The sequence below is a fragment of the Glycine max genome, chromosome 15 (assembly GCF_000004515.6).
Source record: "Glycine max cultivar Williams 82 chromosome 15, Glycine_max_v4.0, whole genome shotgun sequence".
Classification (NCBI taxonomy): Eukaryota; Viridiplantae; Streptophyta; class Magnoliopsida; order Fabales; family Fabaceae; genus Glycine; species Glycine max.
The window spans coordinates 14,805,170-14,824,064 of NC_038251.2; the positions used below are offsets into that span (position 1 = coordinate 14,805,170).

The 18,895-nt window shown below is 34.4% G+C and overlaps 1 protein-coding gene across 2 annotated transcripts in view; it reads left to right on the forward strand.

Moving 5' to 3' along the window:
* The window catches only part of LOC100792945 (calcium-transporting ATPase 8, plasma membrane-type), a 29,430-nt gene extending 10,980 nt beyond the window's left edge, over positions 1 to 18,450 (forward strand). The window contains exons 2-35 of one of the 2 annotated variants that reach the window (XM_014767915.3): positions 785 to 866; positions 1,570 to 1,739; positions 4,627 to 4,743; positions 4,836 to 4,878; positions 5,956 to 6,068; positions 6,159 to 6,290; positions 6,395 to 6,484; positions 7,135 to 7,204; positions 7,424 to 7,494; positions 7,594 to 7,677; positions 7,769 to 7,846; positions 7,922 to 7,993; positions 8,283 to 8,366; positions 8,442 to 8,524; positions 8,620 to 8,728; positions 8,852 to 8,907; positions 9,230 to 9,272; positions 9,358 to 9,441; positions 9,742 to 9,876; positions 9,959 to 10,024; positions 10,138 to 10,236; positions 10,387 to 10,497; positions 11,101 to 11,271; positions 11,653 to 11,712; positions 13,154 to 13,318; positions 13,413 to 13,529; positions 13,810 to 13,908; positions 14,079 to 14,216; positions 14,304 to 14,404; positions 15,110 to 15,155; positions 15,352 to 15,486; positions 17,527 to 17,634; positions 17,723 to 17,814; positions 18,043 to 18,450. In XM_014767915.3, the coding sequence (XP_014623401.2) occupies positions 1,575 to 1,739; positions 4,627 to 4,743; positions 4,836 to 4,878; positions 5,956 to 6,068; positions 6,159 to 6,290; positions 6,395 to 6,484; positions 7,135 to 7,204; positions 7,424 to 7,494; positions 7,594 to 7,677; positions 7,769 to 7,846; positions 7,922 to 7,993; positions 8,283 to 8,366; positions 8,442 to 8,524; positions 8,620 to 8,728; positions 8,852 to 8,907; positions 9,230 to 9,272; positions 9,358 to 9,441; positions 9,742 to 9,876; positions 9,959 to 10,024; positions 10,138 to 10,236; positions 10,387 to 10,497; positions 11,101 to 11,271; positions 11,653 to 11,712; positions 13,154 to 13,318; positions 13,413 to 13,529; positions 13,810 to 13,908; positions 14,079 to 14,216; positions 14,304 to 14,404; positions 15,110 to 15,155; positions 15,352 to 15,486; positions 17,527 to 17,634; positions 17,723 to 17,814; positions 18,043 to 18,154 (3,249 nt within the window). In that variant the 5' untranslated portion in view covers positions 785 to 866; positions 1,570 to 1,574 and the 3' untranslated portion in view covers positions 18,155 to 18,450. Of the gene's footprint in view, positions 1 to 784; positions 867 to 1,154; positions 1,179 to 1,569; positions 1,740 to 4,626; positions 4,744 to 4,835; positions 4,879 to 5,955; positions 6,069 to 6,158; positions 6,291 to 6,394; positions 6,485 to 7,134; positions 7,205 to 7,423; positions 7,495 to 7,593; positions 7,678 to 7,768; positions 7,847 to 7,921; positions 7,994 to 8,282; positions 8,367 to 8,441; positions 8,525 to 8,619; positions 8,729 to 8,851; positions 8,908 to 9,229; positions 9,273 to 9,357; positions 9,442 to 9,741; positions 9,877 to 9,958; positions 10,025 to 10,137; positions 10,237 to 10,386; positions 10,498 to 11,100; positions 11,272 to 11,652; positions 11,713 to 13,153; positions 13,319 to 13,412; positions 13,530 to 13,809; positions 13,909 to 14,078; positions 14,217 to 14,303; positions 14,405 to 15,109; positions 15,156 to 15,351; positions 15,487 to 17,526; positions 17,635 to 17,722; positions 17,815 to 18,042 lie in introns of those variants that run through there. The other variant, XM_014767917.3, reaches the window with a different exon arrangement.
* Positions 18,451 to 18,895: the final 445 nt, after the last annotated feature.

Sequence of the window (18,895 nt, forward strand, 5' to 3'; positions counted from 1 at the left end):
GACAGAAAGAATTTAGTAAATAAATAGTTACATAATTAATTAGTACATTACATCTCTATTCAACTCCCTTTCTTTTTTCTCCACATGAGATGATAATTAAAACTTATGTATAGACAGAATTAGTTTAGTATTACTTCTTTTTATTCATTCATGTATGTCACTTTTCTTTTAATTTTTTCTTCTTCTGAAAGTATTGATGAGTGTTCCACAAGATAAGCAATTAATTATAATAAAATTGTGAAAAGTGGGAATTATTCTCTGTTTCGTGTCCTTAATTAGTTGATGCTGTTCTGATTTGTGTCGACTGAAAAAAAAAAACTCTGAATGAAACCTCAACCTCAATCAACGCGCAAGACCGGTTGCGTTGTCCTCGTTGCTCAAATCACGTTGTTGCATGTGGAACAGTTGTCTCTTCTTTTTATAGAAGTGTCAAAAACTTTGATTATGAAATTGATACCAAGTATTTACTATTATTAATTTGATTAATTAACAAATTTAATATTATTTAGATCAATATATAGTTTGTTTCACAAAAACAACTTGAAAGCAATTACTAATAAAAATAAATAAATAATATTATGAAAAAGAAAACATGGAAATTAGAGAGCCAGCTCAAAGAAGTAACCACCCACGTTGCATTGCCTCTCACCGCTTAATCTTAATTAATAAAACGCTGCGCATTATAGGCACTGATCGAAACTGAATGTTGAGAAAGGAATAACTGTTAAACGTTGAATGCAATTAAGTGTACTCATCTTAATTTATTCTTTTCTGAACTATGTAGGTTTTCTTTCAAGATTCCCATGTTCAGAAATCCAATTCAGAAGGCAAAGAAAGCGTTGTGACAAAAAAAGGATACTACTGTGGTAAGTCATCACTAATCACTCACGCTTTCGGTGCCGCCTCTTGTATTTAAAGTCCTATTTTTCTGTGGTCAAAAGGTCAAAAAATGACCGACAGTCAAATTCAATATTCACTAGGGGCAAAAGAGGAATTTCACTATGTCTTTTTCACTTTATCGAACGGCGTAGTAAAAGAGACCTAAAAAGTATTGTAGCAAGCAGTGGTAGTAGTAGTAGTGTTGTGATTTTGTTTATTTCTAGAAAAAAAAAAGAAGATTAAAATTTCAAAAACCGTGACATTTAATCGATAGAGCAACTGACCCGTGAAATTGAAAGGTAAGGATGGTGCGTTTGAATTTTGAAAGATAGATAACAACAACAAACAACAACAACACCATTATAACTCTGAAAAGCTTCGTTACGAAGTCATCACTGTGACTGTGAAATCCAGAAGATTCAGAAAACGGATTATTACTCCCATGACAAACGGAGATTGAGATATTTTTTTCTTTATTTTTTTGCTTTTTCTTTTTTGTTTGTTATGATCTGTTTGGTTGAGGGAAAGAGTGAAGAAGTGGTTTGGTTTGGTTTGGTTTGGTTTGGTCGGTGAGAGTGAAAATTAGGTAGTGTTTGTTTGGTGGTTGTGTGTTATGATTTTGGTGCGAAGAAGTTGAGAAGTGACGGTGCCATCTCTCCTGCGACAGTTTGTTTTTTTTCTCTCTTTCAGGAACGATGAGTTTCCTGAACGCTTCTTCGCCGCGCTACGCGGCGGAGAGTGACATAGAGGCCGGTACCTCCGCTCGCCGCTCCGCCGACCTCGACGACGGTGATTTCTCCGATCCCTTTGACATTGCCAGGACCAAGAACGCTTCGGTTGAGCGCCTCAGACGCTGGAGGGTTCGTTTTCTCTTCAAACTCGCACTTTATCACTTTATGATGTGTTATTTATTGTCTTTTGTTTTTGTTTGTACTTTAGATTTATCTTCTGTCCGTTTTTCTATATGTTGAATTTTTGAATTATCGCTCTATGTTCGATAAGTGCTTGATGCTGCAATTGCTACTTATGGTGAATTTAGGGGTTTTTAGAGTGGGTGTTCTGGTTGTGTTTCAAATTGATTGATCGAGTAGGGTTTTTGTGTCTTGGAGAAATTTTTGGGAAATAAGTTGATTGTGGATTAAGGCTGTGGAGGATTCAAGGATTAATGTTTCTCTCAACTGTGGAGTAGTGTAGTTATATCTGAATGATGTTTTTAGGAAATAGTATTGGACTACTGGTTTCTCCTTGAGGACGAGGAAAATTAATGATGGGATATCTTTATTAATTAGAGCAAAACTTGGATTTCCCTAATTTATGGGGAATGCTTTTGTTCACATTTTTGGCTCTTGCAAACTTTAGAGCAGAAATTTCTTTGTGTTCTGCATGCCTCTGCATGTTGGTTTTACAATAGCCTTTGGAGGTTGCGAGTCTTTGTTGCATTATATATATCAACCCATGGGGAAAGGAAAAGGAGAATGCTCAGATGTGGCTTGTAAGTTACATTCGCAAGTCACAAGTTCCGACAATTATTCCATTTAGGAATAATAACGCAATCAAATTAGAGTTTTGGTTCATTATTTGAGGGTGAAGCAGTTTGGAGGTCCATGTGCAAAAGTCAAACTTTACAATGCAAGCTTTGGCACTCATGCAGCATAATATATTCATACTCACCCAAATATGGCCTTGCATTAGTTAAATGTTAGTTCTCGTCTATTAAGTGTCATCCTAAGTTCTTCATAGTAGGCTAGTAGCAGTAGCAGACCAGTCAGAGGACAAATTCATAGTACTTGATGTAAAAACAAGCTTGGTAATCTTGTTTTTTTTTTTATATATTCTATTCTCCAATATATGTATTTAGTTATCCAAGCACTTGGATTGGGAAATTGAAATGTTCACCTATCAAATGCCTCTGAAGATTTTATAAAAAGATAAAAATTTCAATTGGCAAAGTTTTGGGATATTCAGTAATACTCGTGAATCTCTTTAAGTACAGTGTCTCTCTTCTGCAAAACAACAAAACAGAAGAAGCAATATGTTTCATGCAATATGCATGCAAATAACATATTTGAGGTGCATTAGGACTAACTGAAGCCATCCATAATTTTCTCTCATAACTGGCATCAAAACTCTAATTTCTTAATTCCCCTGGAGAAACTTGGTAGTTAGGGGTTAGACTTGGACTTGCTAACTCCAGGGATGCTTGGTGGAAGGGAAATTTTGAGTGAAGGACTGAGTTGGAATTCATTCCATGTTTTAATTCAACTATTGAGGCATGGAGAAGGAAAGAGGGAGAAGGGATTTCCATAGTTGCTTTAACTGAGTTGTGGTTGTGGAAGATGAAATGATGAACTGGATGAACCCAGGGTTCAATGGAAAATGAGATGAATGCATCAATTAGTAAGCTCCATTAAGATCAATGTTGTATGTTTGCTTTTCTTGGTGTTCAAAAATGGTGTGCTCGCCATCTTAGTTTCATCCACTTGTAGTGAACATGATAAAATCCCGAGTCAATAAATATTGATTTAATATTTTAATGTACTTCTAATATTGTTTTATTGAGCGGACAATCTAGGATAACAGAAGACTCAAATCAAGAATAAGTTTAGGGATTCAATTATGGCTAATAGATTTGGATTTGGGTACTAAAATCTAAATTGGTTGCTGAGTTTCAATATGTGATTCGCGCAAAGTATGGATGGATAGAACGAGTGTTGATAAAAAAAAAGTTATATTTAAAAGGTGAGACTTGAGTTTTATCCAACACTTCAAAAGCTAGCTACTAATTGATAAGCACCCAATCACTTGGGGAACCCACCCTTGAAAGCTAGCTGTTAAGGGGGAGAACTAAGCACACCGAGCATCCCATATTACTCGATGCGGGACTTAGGCACCCCATAATACCCAAGTCCCTTTTCAGTTTGTTTAGCAGATTAAAAGTTTATTTATGGGAATGTGAACTTGGAAATGTAACATTCCCCATGTTATGAGTTTTGAAAAATTATTCTTGGGTATTATTCATTCCCCAAAAAGTAGTATTACCATGTTTTATTGCATTTTCATTCCCATGATGATGGGTGGGAAAGTTATATTCCCATTAGAATGTGTGAACTTATTTTCCAACCCAATTATAAATTATAACTTTCACTTTTACTCTCATTTTTTATTTCAATTATTTTAAGATGTAAAAATATTCCTAGGAATATTAAAATCTAACCAAATGTATTTTTAAAATATATTCTAGAATAATATCCCTTGGAATGTGATTCCTGGAAATGCAAATGATACCTTGAAACAAACTTCCACATACCTTTTTGTGAAATTAGTATCAAACTTCACCTTTGTTTTTGTTTTGTTTAAACTTTTAGTATTAACAGTCTACCACAATGCCAGGAGTTTATTCTCACTAGATATTTGATGTTTGACATTTTTGTATTAATTTGAAAAGTCAAGATAAAATAAGATGCATGAGTTTGACTATTCTGAAATTGCAAAGATATGTTCATATATAAACTTCTGATTCCAATTTGTTGTAAACTAGAATGATAGCATTTTCTCAAACATACATCGATTTGTAGTTCCATTTAGTTTTTCTGCTGTATGAATGCTGTTTTGTTATTTACTGTCTACTGTCAAGACCAATTGCTAGCTTCATTTGAATATTCTACATTTGCTATTTTTGAGTATGTATGTATATATTTCTGTTGCACATAAGAAATCCCTTTTTTTATTATTATTATTAATTTTTAGCAAGCTGCGCTTGTGCTTAATGCTTCTCGTCGATTTCGTTATACCTTGGACTTGAAAAAAGAAGAAGAGAAGAAGCAAATATTGAGAAAGATTAGAGCACACGCACAAGCCATTAGAGTACGGTTCCTTCAATTGGAATTTCTTTATTATGCTTATGCTAGACTTGCTAGGTATATGAAGTGTTCTAATTATCAATTTTGCTTTATTAGGCAGCTTATCTTTTCAAAGCAGCTGGTGTGGGGCCAGGGAGTGGTGAGTAATTGATTTATGTTCATATTTTTATTTGCTTATCTTTGCTCTCCTTTTTAATTTTGTTTAATTAAGTTGCTGTCATTCTCATAAGATTAGACATGAGGAAATATGTGGCACATGGTGTTCATTATCTTGTTAATAAGTTGTTCCAAAATCATAGTAGTTAATAGCACCGCTTTAGCGCACTATAGCAGCGGTGTTGAGCGGAGCAGCTGGCTGATGCTCCTGAGGGGTGTGTTGTGTCACACCTCGCTGTTGTGGTTGTCGCACTGCTCTTCACGGCCTAAATCATGGAGTTTTGCGGTGGACGCAGTTGCGACAGCTAGGTTTAGGTCATGGGGAAGAAGACGACAGAAAGCGTTGTTGTTTGGGTTTGTGTTTTTTTTTTGTTTTTTTTTTTATAAAATAGGGGCAAACCGTTGCATTTCATTTAAGGGTTCTTTAAAAAAAAACGAAACATGTGTTTTACTTGCTCCAAAGTCCAAACTATTAAACTTGAAGTTGACCCAGTTCTGTTTGTTTTCAACTCTTAGTCCCTGGTAGCTCTGTTCCTGCAAAATGCTCTGCCCTCTCCACCCTACATCTGCCCAACCTTCAACCCTTTTCTGGTAGTGCCTCCGGCAGTGATTCCAGCCACTGTTCCGACAGCCGTTCATCAACTCTTTCTTCTTTTTCTTCCAACTTTCTTATTTCTTTTGCTGTTTTGGGAAACTTCGTTATGAATCTTAATATGAATGTGTTTAATTTTAAGTGTTTTTTTTTCCATAATATATATGTATGTATCTTGCAATATAAATGTACTTAGGGATCAAAATAGCGGTCATCCTACAACCACTATCCACTATTAACTACTATGTCCAAAATATATGTTTGCATTTATGACAATCTTGTTGGATTTTTTTTTCTTTTTTCCATGCTTTAAATACCTAAATTTGAATATGCTTTTTGGTGGTGATTTTTGGTGTTCCATGGATCTTTATTTAAATGACTTACCTTGTGACTTTGCAAAGTGTACTGAAAAGGACTAGACAATTTTTTTAAATATAAATATTGATGGGTAATGCATTAAATTGTTAGAACCCATTAAACCTCCTCCGATCCCCACTGCTGGTGAATTTCCAATTGGACAAGAGCAACTTGCTTCAATTTCAAGGGAGCATGACACTGCTGCTCTGCAACAATATGGAGGGGTATGTTTGCCTGGAATATATTCTCTTAACTTGGTAATGGTATTGTACAGTGTCATAATTTTTCAGGTGTTGCTTTTGAATCATTATCAGGTTGTAGGACTATCAAATTTGTTGAAAACCAATTCGGAGAAGGGTATTCATGGTGATGATGCTGACTTACTAAAACGAAGGAATGCATTTGGTTCCAACAATTATCCTCGGAAGAAAGGAAGAAATTTTCTGGTAATTTTAGTCATTAAGAGCTTAATGATTATATGGTATATAAGTTTCCTCTTTGTCATTGGGGGATATATAGTGACCTTTCTGTTTTTCATGTTTTTTTACAGATGTTTATGTGGGATGCTTGCAAGGACCTGACCTTGGTTATTTTAATGGTAGCTGCAGCGGCTTCATTGGCACTTGGGATAAAATCTGAGGTGAGGTTCACTGGGAAAGTTATATGTAATTCTTTGTACCTGGTTGAGAGTGTTGACAGTGGACTTCTCTCAGTACAAATACTATTTTCCAAATTTTGCCATTGTTCTTTACTTTTCCCATTTGTATAAAAATATTAATCCTCAAGCCTTACACCTACTCTTTTTTCGTATTCTTGGTTTTGTTGATATCTTATTTGATAGCAGCCTTCTCTCTTTCAATCTATTTAAAATTTAGCATACATTGCTTGTGCTGGAACTATTTATTACTAGGTTACCTGCAGAAATATATAATTATATTTAGGTTGATCTGAACCATGCATGTTATCATTTGAATCCATTCTATCCAATGGAAGGGAATCTTTCAATTTGTGTCTTGTTGGGTGATTTATGGTTCTTGAACTTAATTTGGTTCTAATTATGTTCAATTAAATCAATTCTTAGAGTTTCCAGACTTGATGAATTTTTTATAATGTATCTGTATGCTGCATTCTTTTGAATGTTATCTTGTACCATCAATTAATTTATTTGTTCCTTTGCCCTATTATGCTCTTGATGTTTGATCGTTCTCTTGATAATCTAGGATTAAGAGTATATTTTTGTGAATATTGAGATTTTTATTTTCATTCTGTTTGACAATAATTTTGTTGCAGGGTATCAAGGAAGGATGGTATGATGGGGGAAGCATTGCTTTTGCAGTTATTCTTGTTATTGTTGTTACAGGTATTATATTGGCTTTGTAAGGTATATAATGCATTGTGTTAGTTTACTTGTTCTTTGACTGTTTTGCGATTTCCTCTTTGATAAATCTTTGGTGTAATCTAAGTTCATGATCCACACTGCCTGCTCAGTCTTTTACTGTAGACATTATTATAATAATGGTGTCTAATAATTTCTCCTTCAAAGGAGTCGTTACCCTTTTATTCTCTCCCTGTTTTGTAGCTATAAGTGATTATAAGCAGTCTCTTCAGTTCCGAGACCTAAATGAAGAGAAGAGAAATATACACCTGGAGGTTTGTGTGTTTTCAGTTAAACCTGATTGTTGTATTACAATTTTTTAGAAATTTTCTTGTAATATTTTTAACCTTGTATTTGGATTTGTGCATGAGAAGGTTGTTAGAGGTGGTAGAAGGGTTGAGATCTCTATATATGATATTGTTGTTGGGGATGTTATACCCCTTAATATTGGTAACCAGGTACTTGATCTTTTTCTATTATTGTTTTTTCTTATCATACTTTTTGACTGCATTTTCTCTTTGTTATTAAGTTCTTTTCTACTCTTTCTAGGTCCCTGCTGATGGAATTCTGATCACTGGCCACTCTCTTGCAATTGATGAATCAAGTATGACTGGGGAGAGCAAAATTGTAAGTATTTATTTCTATCTCCTGGGAAATTGGATTTTTTTTCCCCTTTCCTGCTACCTATTTTGTTTTTTGCAGGTCCATAAGGATTCTAAGGATCCTTTTCTGATGTCTGGATGTAAAGTTGCAGATGGCAGTGGCACTATGCTGGTAATTTAGACTTTTTTTCTTTTCATATTTGTAATTGTAGTTTGACTTGGTTTTAGTTTGCATAGAGAATATGTTCCATTGTTTTTTTTTTTTGAAAAGAATGTCGATTATTTGCTTATGTGTGCATGCTATTCTTAAAGGATTTTGTTCCCCAGGTTGAATTGAGTTATTAAAACACCTGATGCAGATAGAATTTGGAGTCAATAAAATATTGATTTACTTTTACTGAATTTCTCTCAATAATTCAATATATTATTTTCACTTTTTTCTTGTTTATTTGTTTTCATAGGTCACTGGTGTTGGTATCAATACTGAGTGGGGGCTTCTAATGGCTAGCATCTCAGAAGATACGGGTGAAGAAACACCATTGCAGGTCCTTTTGTTAGTTGTGATTTCTGATTGAGTTCTATTTGCATAATTTACTCACTTTTGCAAGTTTTCAATATAGGTTCGCTTAAATGGTGTAGCTACTTTCATCGGTATTGTAGGACTTACTGTTGCTGTTATTGTCCTAATTGTGCTACTGGCTAGGTAACTTACTTGTTATCATATGGTTGCTATATATTTTTGTGGTTTAACGAGAAAGGTATAATCTGCATGACTCTAAAGTGGGAATTTGTTAGCAGATATTTCTCTGGGCATACTAAAAACCCAGATGGGTCGGTTCAATTTATAGCAGGCAAGACTAAAGTTGGTGATGCTATTGATGGTGCAATAAAGATAATAACTGTTGCGGTATGTGCTATGATAAATACTTGATTACCAGAGCATGCTAGGTGCAATTAAAGATGTGTGTATCCATATTTATATTTCAGACTTTAATATCTATGTAGTGATAATAACCCAATGAATATATAGGTCACCATTGTAGTTGTTGCAGTACCAGAGGGGCTCCCATTAGCAGTTACTTTAACGTAAGTTTGCTAATTTTAACCTGCACTTCGTAGTTTTTTTTTTTTTGCTGTCATAATGGATATGTTTTATCATTGATTGCATTTCACATTGCAGATAAATGTCGTTATTCTTGTTTTTTTATTATCAAATTTTCTTCTTAACTTTTGTAGTTACCATATTTTAGCAAAAACTGTCGGTGAATCCCACATTGGGTCGAATATAGAATCTATGGTTGATGCTTAATATGATTTTTCAAATAAAATACAATTTTTTTCCTTGTATTCTCTATCTAATCGTATTTATTTGTACTTACTGCCTTTTTCCATAAACTATGTTTTATAGGCTGGCCTACTCGATGAGAAAAATGATGGCAGATAAAGCCTTGGTATGCCAATTGATGTTTGTACTTTTAGTCGGTTTTGACATAAATACATGTGAAACTTTGTTTATATTGTAACATTGAATTGTAGGTAAGGAGGCTTTCTGCCTGCGAGACCATGGGCTCTGCCACAACCATATGCAGTGATAAGACTGGTACATTGACTATGAATCAGGTTAGTTGTGGTGCTGTTTTGATATATTGATTTAAACAATATTTCTTTGTAACTACTTACATCAACTTCTTGGAGGGCACTTGCAATTGTTTCTTGTTTTAATGGATTTTATGCCAGCTTATTTGAAGTAAGAATCCTTTCAGCTTTTTAAAATAGTAGGAGCTCATAATGCCAACTATTCTATTTCTACTAACGTGATATCTGATAAAATTAAGATTTTTAGGAAGTTCATTTCTGTTGGCATTGGTTGCATATATTCAGCAGATTTTCTTAATTTGTTAATTAAATTAAATGAGACAGATGACTGTGGTTGAGGCTTACGCGGGGGGTAAGAAAATTGATCCTCCTCACAAGTTGGAGTCCTATCCTATGCTTCGCTCTCTGCTCATTGAAGGTGTTGCACAGAACACTAATGGCAGTGTTTATGCACCTGAGGTACGAGGAAAAAAAGAAGAGAAAATGCATATGAGCATTAACTATGGTTGTTCTACTTTTCACTGATATCTGTTCTCTACAGGGTGCCAATGATGTCGAGGTTTCTGGATCACCAACAGAAAAGGCAATTTTACAATGGGGAATACAGGTGTGTTTTGGAAGCTGGAAGTGCAGTCCTCCCCCATCTCATTCCTTTTCTTTTTAGGCTAATATTTGTGCTTCCAAGTTATAACTGGTGGTGACTGTTGTATCCAATCTCAGATTGGGATGAATTTTATGGCAGCTCGATCTGAATCATCAATTATTCATGTTTTTCCATTCAATTCAGAGAAAAAAAGAGGCGGAGTTGCAATTCAAACGGTACAATCTTACTCTGGCATTTTTACTCAATTATGCAGATATTTTGCTTCTATTCTAGACTAGCTGAAACATTGCTAGGTAGCTAATATATTGCTTAAACATATACTATATCTGTTAGACAGGGCACTATAATTTTATGTCTGTTTGCAGGCTGACTGTAACATCCATATACACTGGAAAGGTGCTGCTGAGATAGTCCTAGCCTGCTGTACAGGCTATGTTGATGTGAATGACCAGCTGGTGGGGATGGATGAGGAAAAGGTTTGATATGATGAACTTGTTAAACATTAACATCAGATAAACTCAAACACCTTTTATCAGTTTGTGTTCTGTTTTTTTCTCCCCATCCCCATCCCCTTGCTCCCCACCCCCCTTCTTCCCAACTTTTTTTTTCTCCGTCTCTTGTTCTTTTGTTGGATTCACTTGAGAATTGATTTGTGAATTGCTAGAGAGAATAGTTCTCGGCCTTTTTATTTTTATTCACTTCCCTATATTCTGTGGTGATGAACTATTTATAGTGTTGGAGATTCCACATTGACTTGTGATATGACCAAATTAAAGTAAGTGGAGGGCATCCCTCCCCACACAAGCCAATTTTGTAGGTTTGAGTTAGACCCAATCCCAAATTCTAAGATATAGCAAGTACCCAGAATTTCCTACCATACAAGCAATGAGACCTGAATATACAAGGAACTAAGGTATTTAGGAAATATGGAAATTGGGATATCTCAACTGATTCTAGTATATAGTTTCTTCATGACTGCACACGATTATAAAACAAAGCAAATAAAGTTAGTATATAAACTATTAGGATGAGTCATATATATTTGAAAAGGGGACGAGTAAAGTTTTGCTGCCTTGCAGATGACATTTTTCAAAAAAGCTATTGAAGACATGGCTGCAGATAGTCTACGTTGTGTTGCCATTGCATATAGATCATATGAAAAGGAGAAAGTTCCAACTAATGAAGAACTACTTTCTCACTGGTCTTTACCAGAGGATGATCTTATTTTACTAGCCATTGTTGGTCTTAAGGTATGTATTTCTTTAGAAACCTGCCTATCATTGTCATCTTTGTTTTTCTGTGTGTATATGATATTATGTCCCCATGGTTTTTCTCTCTTATTTAAAGTTAAAGCTGCTAAGCATTATTATTTATAGGGTTTCCTGTCCCATTTATTCTCAATAACTGGCTATTCCACTTTGTTGCATACTTGTATGTAACTTGCAACTTGGGAGGTTGCAGAGAATTTTTAATATTATTTATTTTATTTATTATGCCTTTCTCCTAGCTCTTGTCTTTACTACATGGAAAACTGTCTCTGGTTTTTTACAGCATCTGACTTGAAAGTTTTCTGCATGTTAAATTTCTATTTTTCTGTTTATTCTTATTTTCTTATATGTGTTGAAATTCAGGATCCTTGTCGACCTGGTGTCAAACAGGCTGTGGAACTTTGCCAAAAAGCTGGGGTTAAGGTATTTCACAAAATTGATTTTGAAAGTTATTTGGTGTCCCATTAAGATACTTATCGTTGAAGATGTACAAAAAGTGTATCGATGTCAGGATGGCTAATGGTAGTTTGCATGGAGGCTATGTTAACTGGGTTGTTCATGGGACAAGTTTAGCTTGATTGATCCTTATCTGACTTGAAATTTTGATATGGTCAGGGTCATTTGTTTCAACTTGAATCTAACATGACTAAGGCCTGATAATGCATGATACATGACTAAGTCAACATGACCATGTTGATGTTATATAAATTTTAACAAATTTAGTTAAATTATAGAATTGAATAAGTATGAAACTAAAACTAAGGTTATAGTATATATTTTAAACAAAATATTTGTATGGTTATGTTATCATGTCATGTAAAATGTTAACAATTAGATCAAGCAGTTCTATTATGAATACATAGTTGTTGAAAACTTATAAATTTTAAGAGTATGGGACATCAGGTCGGGTTGGAAAAATCTGAAGTACAACCCAAACCTATACCCAAAACATATTAACAATTGTAAAATCTAATTTAAGACTTATTTAATTAAACCATAAAAATATCTAACCACTTTGTGGGTTGTTTGGGAATAGCCTTTTTCTGGAGAATTAATTGTTTTATTTTTTACAAAAGCTCTCTGGAATCTTTCCATGAACAAGCTATTATTTTCAAAATTAATCTAAACAAAAATAATAAACATAAAAACATTTTCCATCATATTAGAGGGTTTTCTAATAGAGGTTATATTTAAGGGATACGGAAATGCCATAAGCTGTATATGAGTGAAGATGAAACTTTCAATGGTACTAGCAGCCCCATTAATGTAGCTATTGCCATTACAAACTTGCCATGACATTTGTATGGCAGTTATCATGAATTTGACCACACCACACTGGCATTGAGATCTGTTCATTTTTAGATTGAGTATTAGCTCTTTGTGAATCCTTTGTGAAGGGGAAACCCTAGGAGGAAAGTTATCCATCCTATTTTCTGTTCTTTTACAATCAAGAAATTCCATCTTTCTTTCCTTTCTTCTATTTTATAATTTGGGTTCCTAAAAGTTGACACATTTCATAGGCATCCTCTTGTTAGAGAGAAAAAAAAGACTAAACTTTGCTACCATCTTAGCTAAAGATAAAACATGTATTCTTATTTAGGTTTACATAAATAAGAACAGATTTAAGATCCTTGCAAAAGTGTTGTGCTTGCAGTATCTTCTTTTCCCCGCACTGACCCAATATGTGTGCATCATTGCTTTTAAATTTGATGCCTTTAAGAGTTCAAGATCAATACTAGCTTTATTTAATATCCTCCAATATCAAGCAAATTTAGCATTTAAATAAGAAATGCAATATGCTTTGTTAATGCAGTTTCAATTGATATTCAATTTTGATTTTTGTGGTTTGGATTTTTAATCATAGGTGAAAATGGTCACTGGTGATAATGTGAAAACTGCAAAAGCAATTGCTTTGGAATGTGGAATACTTAATTCATATGCTGATGCTACAGAGCCAAACATCATTGAAGGGAAAACATTTCGTGGCTATTCAGATGCACAGAGAGATGAAATTGCTGACAGGATATCGGTAGAATCCAATTACTATGACAGGCTTGTTTTTGTGCTCTTGTAGTGGTATGTTCTTTACAAATAACATTTATTGCCAATACTGTGTTAAACAGGTCATGGGACGGTCATCTCCCAATGACAAACTATTGCTAGTACAAGCATTGAGGAGGAAGGGTCATGTTGTGGCTGTAACTGGGGATGGAACAAATGATGCTCCTGCACTTCATGAGGTTTGCATATATATATGATATTTGAGGCTTGTGCTTTTATTGTTTGTAAGTATCCATTACAATGATGACATTGATGGTAATGGAGCATTTAGTTTGATTATGTGACTGCTATTATGTCTATCTTGTATTGTTGTAGAGTCATGAAATTCTGGTTACGTTATCTCATTTTTCTTTTTATTTTAAAGGTTTGAACTATCATTCCAATGCAGATGTTTTTGTTCTAATGCAGTAAACTAGCTTTTATTCTTTTCTTGTAATTCTATACATTTTTGGAATATAGGCCGATATAGGTCTAGCAATGGGTATCCAAGGTACAGAAGTTGCCAAAGAGAGCTCCGATATCATTATTTTGGATGACAATTTTGCTTCAGTTGTGAAGGTTAGTACTACTTTGAGATATTTTAATTTGTTCTGTTTTTTGTCATTAGTAGAAGTAGAAATGCACTTTTTGAATACTGATTGTACAATGAGAGGTTTATATAGAATTGAGGTGCATTGAATATTTGAAGCACAACTGATGATGACAATTGTTTTTCTCCATGGTTGTAGGTTGTCAGATGGGGGCGGTCTGTATATGCAAATATTCAGAAATTTATCCAGTTTCAGCTTACAGTAAATGTGGCCGCTCTAGTGATAAATGTTGTTGCTGCTATTTCATCTGGTGATGTTCCATTAAATGCAGTGCAGGTTGACTTTCTTTTTCTCTTTCTAGGTTATGCTCACGTATTAAGTCAGGATGAGTCATGACATTAAAATCTGTTGCTTTCTCTATAGCTTCTTTGGGTAAATCTTATCATGGATACTCTGGGAGCACTAGCCCTGGCAACTGAACCACCAACTGATCACCTCATGGATCGATCCCCAGTGGGTCGAAGGTCAGAGTTTTTATTTTTCTGATTATTATTGGGTACTACAGATCATGGCATTTCATTTGTTTGCTATATTATTGTAGGGTTGCACAGTGTTTGGAAAATTAGTGTCAACACTGTTGGAAAGCCAATTCTTGTTCTGTTTTATCTTTGGTACTTTTAATAGAAGAAAGGAATTTAAACAAAGAGGATAATATGCAAGTCCAGGACGAGATATCCCTTGAGGAATACAAAAATTTAAAGACAATACACTCAGTTTAAGTTATGCAAAAACTCCCTCCTCTGAAATAACAATAAAAGAAAGAGTTGTCAATAGCCATTAAGCTTCTAGTGAAGGCTGAATTTCTGTATGCATGCATGGATTTCAGAATGTTTGTGAATAATGGGTTAATTCAGTTTACAGCTTTATTATTAATAATTTTGGTTCTTCAAATAGAAGAAAAAAATTTGAAGAGAATATTGCACAAAACTAAAGATGAGATGTCCTTAAAAGAATTGAAGGTTATAATCAATTGAAAAGTGCTTGCACCACTAAAGCTATGAAAATTCTTTGTGTAGGGCCCATTAATTATGTGTTTGTACCATTCTCTTGTTACATGAGAAGATCCAAATTCTTTACTTTACAGTTCTATTATCAAAAGAATAGATGATCCCTATGTGCTTGCCGGTTTTTAATGAGATAGAATTGACAATAGTTTGCATGCTTTTCAGAGAACCTCTCATAACAAATATTATGTGGAGGAATTTGCTGATACAGGTAAATTCTGTTTCTCATTTATTAGTACCTATTTTGTAATTGTGGTTTTCAGATTTATTTATGATTTATCAGTTGGCTGCATAATTGGTTCACGCATACTCAGCCAACCACAGGATTTTGAAACTTCATTATTACAGCTAATACAAATGCTGTATTTATTGCGACTAAATTATCAACAATGTTTGGAGTTTTTCAGGCAATGTACCAAGTGTCTGTCTTGCTTGTGCTCAATTTCCGAGGCATAAGCATACTGGGTCTGAGCCATGACAGAAAAGCTCATGCAATCAAAGTGAAGAATACTTTGATATTCAATGCATTTGTTCTCTGTCAAGTAAGTCTTCATGACCTGTTAATGGGAAATTACAGATAGCTATGCGTGTTTGTCTTAAAATTGTATTATGATGTGGGGGGGGGGGGGGGGGGGGGACTATACTTTCATAACATTGGTGGAATCGAGATTAGGGCTTTTAGAGTAAAACTTGCATGACAAGTAAAAAGTGTTATTTGAGACAAAATATTAGATAAATCAGAAACTTTTAAGTAGAATAATTGCCATCTTTAGGGAAGAAAGTTTTCTTCCCTTATTCATTTTCTGTTGTAGTTAGTAGTCTGGGCCACGTCTAAACATTCTGGGACAAGGTAAAAGTTATGATTCCTGGTTTAACATAAGTAATTAGTTTGTTTTATTCTTTTATCTTTTTTTGAGTAGTAAAATTATCGATCAAGTTTGTAAATTAAGGGATTCTAACATTTCAATCCCAATAGGTATAGTATGTTAGATATCTAATTCATCGGATTTGGATCTATCTTGTAACATGAGTGATATCAAATAGGTAATAGAAACCTGATATCGTAATCGTTTTGAAAAGAACTCAAGATTTCTTTCCTGAATACCATGCTGACTTGCAGAACTTGTTGGTCTTCACCTCCCAATGTCTAGAGGCCCCAATTCTCTCACTAATGATAAAATGTCTCTCTATTCACCTTGCCTCTTAATTATGGGCAACTTGCATTACTCCTTCAACTAAGTAGCCCAACTAACTTTTAGTAAGGGCCTAAGGGGTATCAATTTCACCTTGTCCTCAACCTCAAGGCGGACAACTTGTGGCTCTGCTGAAAATAAATTCCCACTGCATCTAACTAATTGAAGCATGATGACCAAGCCTACCTGACCATTGCCACCAAAATTAGCGTTCACTTCTCCTGGGTCATAGACAAACATTTGAGTTCCTCTCAGCCATATTTTCACATGGCTGCCATGCAAAGATCCATGCTTCTCCTTGGACAACTTTGTTTCTCTATTTTGGGCCACACCTATTTGCACCTCCTCCTTAATAGTCTGCTGGTTATTGTGATTCTGGAGGTGGAAAATTAGATGGTATAAAAAGTCTGACTTCGAGTGAGTACCCATCCTCCTCCGTAACCCTTTGTTTGGTAGGGTGGAAATAGAGTAGAGAGGAGAGAAATTTGAAATTTTGGTACTTATTTCCACTCAATTCCTCACGTATTTCCATTCAGCTATCTATTTTTTCCTATTTCTTCTCTATTTCTCACCTATTTCCGTTCACCTTTTCTATTTCCATCCATCCTATTTCTCACCTATTTCTTTCATTCCTACCGAATGGACCCTAAAAGAATTTGATGACTTGTAAGGTTTGTGGGAGCTTTGTCACAGCTGATGACCCACCCACTTCCATGGTTGAATTGAAACTAAGATTGGGTGCTCTCACAGGGTGGTAGTTAATAAAAATTCTAAAAAGGCGGGAAAATGAGAGGGAAAATAATTAGAAAGTAAGTCATAATACATTTTTAAATGGATAGAATTATAATGAAAATTATAGCAATAAGCTTATAACTAAAGATATAAAATTGGGAATTGATAGCAATAAGCTTATAATGAAAATTATGATTGCATATTAGCTCTAGAGCTCCTGTTAGGTACATGATTTTTATAGTTTACAGAACTTTTTATTGGTCCCTGGCATCTGTTTATTTGTAACTGTCTTCAGCAAAATTTGGTGCATCTGTTTATTTTGAGGTCAACTTATTCATATGTATCGATACAAAGTAACAACTCAAGTAATTAATTCACAAAAAGATTTTGTATGACTTGCCTCTACTTTATAGTTTTTCCATTGTTACTTGATTGTTACCTTATCATTCCAGTAATTTGATTCCACTTCTCTTATCAACATTGATGATGGATTCTTCTTTTCTCCTTTTTATATTGCTACTAAATCGTTTTGACGTTGGAATGGGATATGGGATATGTGCCCAATACATTTTCTCCTTATATTCGTGTACACATTGTTTTTCTTGTTTCTTTACTCTTGTGATTGATGACAAAGACAACATTCTTTCAAACCTGCAGATCTTTAATGAATTTAATGCTCGAAAGCCAGATGAATTCAACATATTCAAAGGAGTCACAAGAAACTACCTCTTTATGGGTATCATTGGATTAACGGTTGTGCTTCAGGTTAGTCTTGTTAACGGTCTTCTGGTGGTTTTTAGCCTTGTCTGTGAAATATATCTAAGGACGCCATAAAATTGCAACTGTTTTCCAGATTGTCATCATTGAATTTCTTGGCAAGTTTACATCAACAGTGAGGCTTAATTGGAAGCATTGGCTCATCTCTGTCGTTATTGGATTGATTGGGTGAGTTAAAGATATGCCTTAGACGAGCTTTGCTTTCTAATTTTAATTATTTTTCAGATATTGTCCTTCATGAAAATTAGGAATGCCCTGAATTGATTGTTTTAATTGTTTCTAAGCATGTGCTTGAAAGGAATTAGGGCACTTATAGTAATAGACAACAAGGCTTATTATGCACAAGTGCTCACAAGATATTACCCCCTCCTCTCATACTCTCCTTCTTACTTTCAGTTGGCCTCTTGCTGTGATTGGGAAATTGATACCGGTGCCAACAACTCCCATCAACAACGTTTTTTCAAAATTTCGAATTTCTAGAAAGAAGGAACCTGAGGAATCTCAATAGTAAATTGGCGTTGTGCTGTTTCAAACAATCTCATTCTGCTGTTTCTTTTGTTCCCTGACTGTCAGCATATACTGGAATGGATACTCTGCATACGAACACGTTTATCTTTCTACTGATCTAACTTTACCTTAACTTGTCTATTTGTAGAGAAATTTGGAATTGGTTTTTATACCTAGGTTCTAACAAGAATACACTGGATCTCAGTTAGTCTTGGTTTTTGTTAATACAAGTTTGACAAATGTTGATTAATATTTTGCAGATTTGAAGAGTTGTAAAGATATGGATGATTTCAATTATGTTGTTAGTTCTTATGTTTGAATTTCAGTTAAATCTCTTGATTCAGTAATAGTACTGCTATTCATTCCCTTCGAAGTTGATATAAAGTCCAATGAGAATCTATATTTGAATTTCACTTGCTTACAATGACTGCTGTAAACTATATGAGTTTTTAAAATGAGATTTATTCGAAAGTATTTTTTTTTTCTTTTTGAAAGTGATTTATCGAAAGTTAATCTGTGATTTGATTGTAAATTTTGCAGTGTAATGTTTCGCCGAGGTAGCAGTTCAAAATTCGCAGAATGCTTTAAATGTTTTATTTTTTCTCGCGAAGGGTACAATTATATGACGAGCAAAACCATTGCTAAATATAACAATCAAATTGTCCAAATTAAAATAGTAGTGAAAATAAAACTTGTGATGAAATTTACTTTAATTTTTTCAATAGGTATGCTTTTCATTACA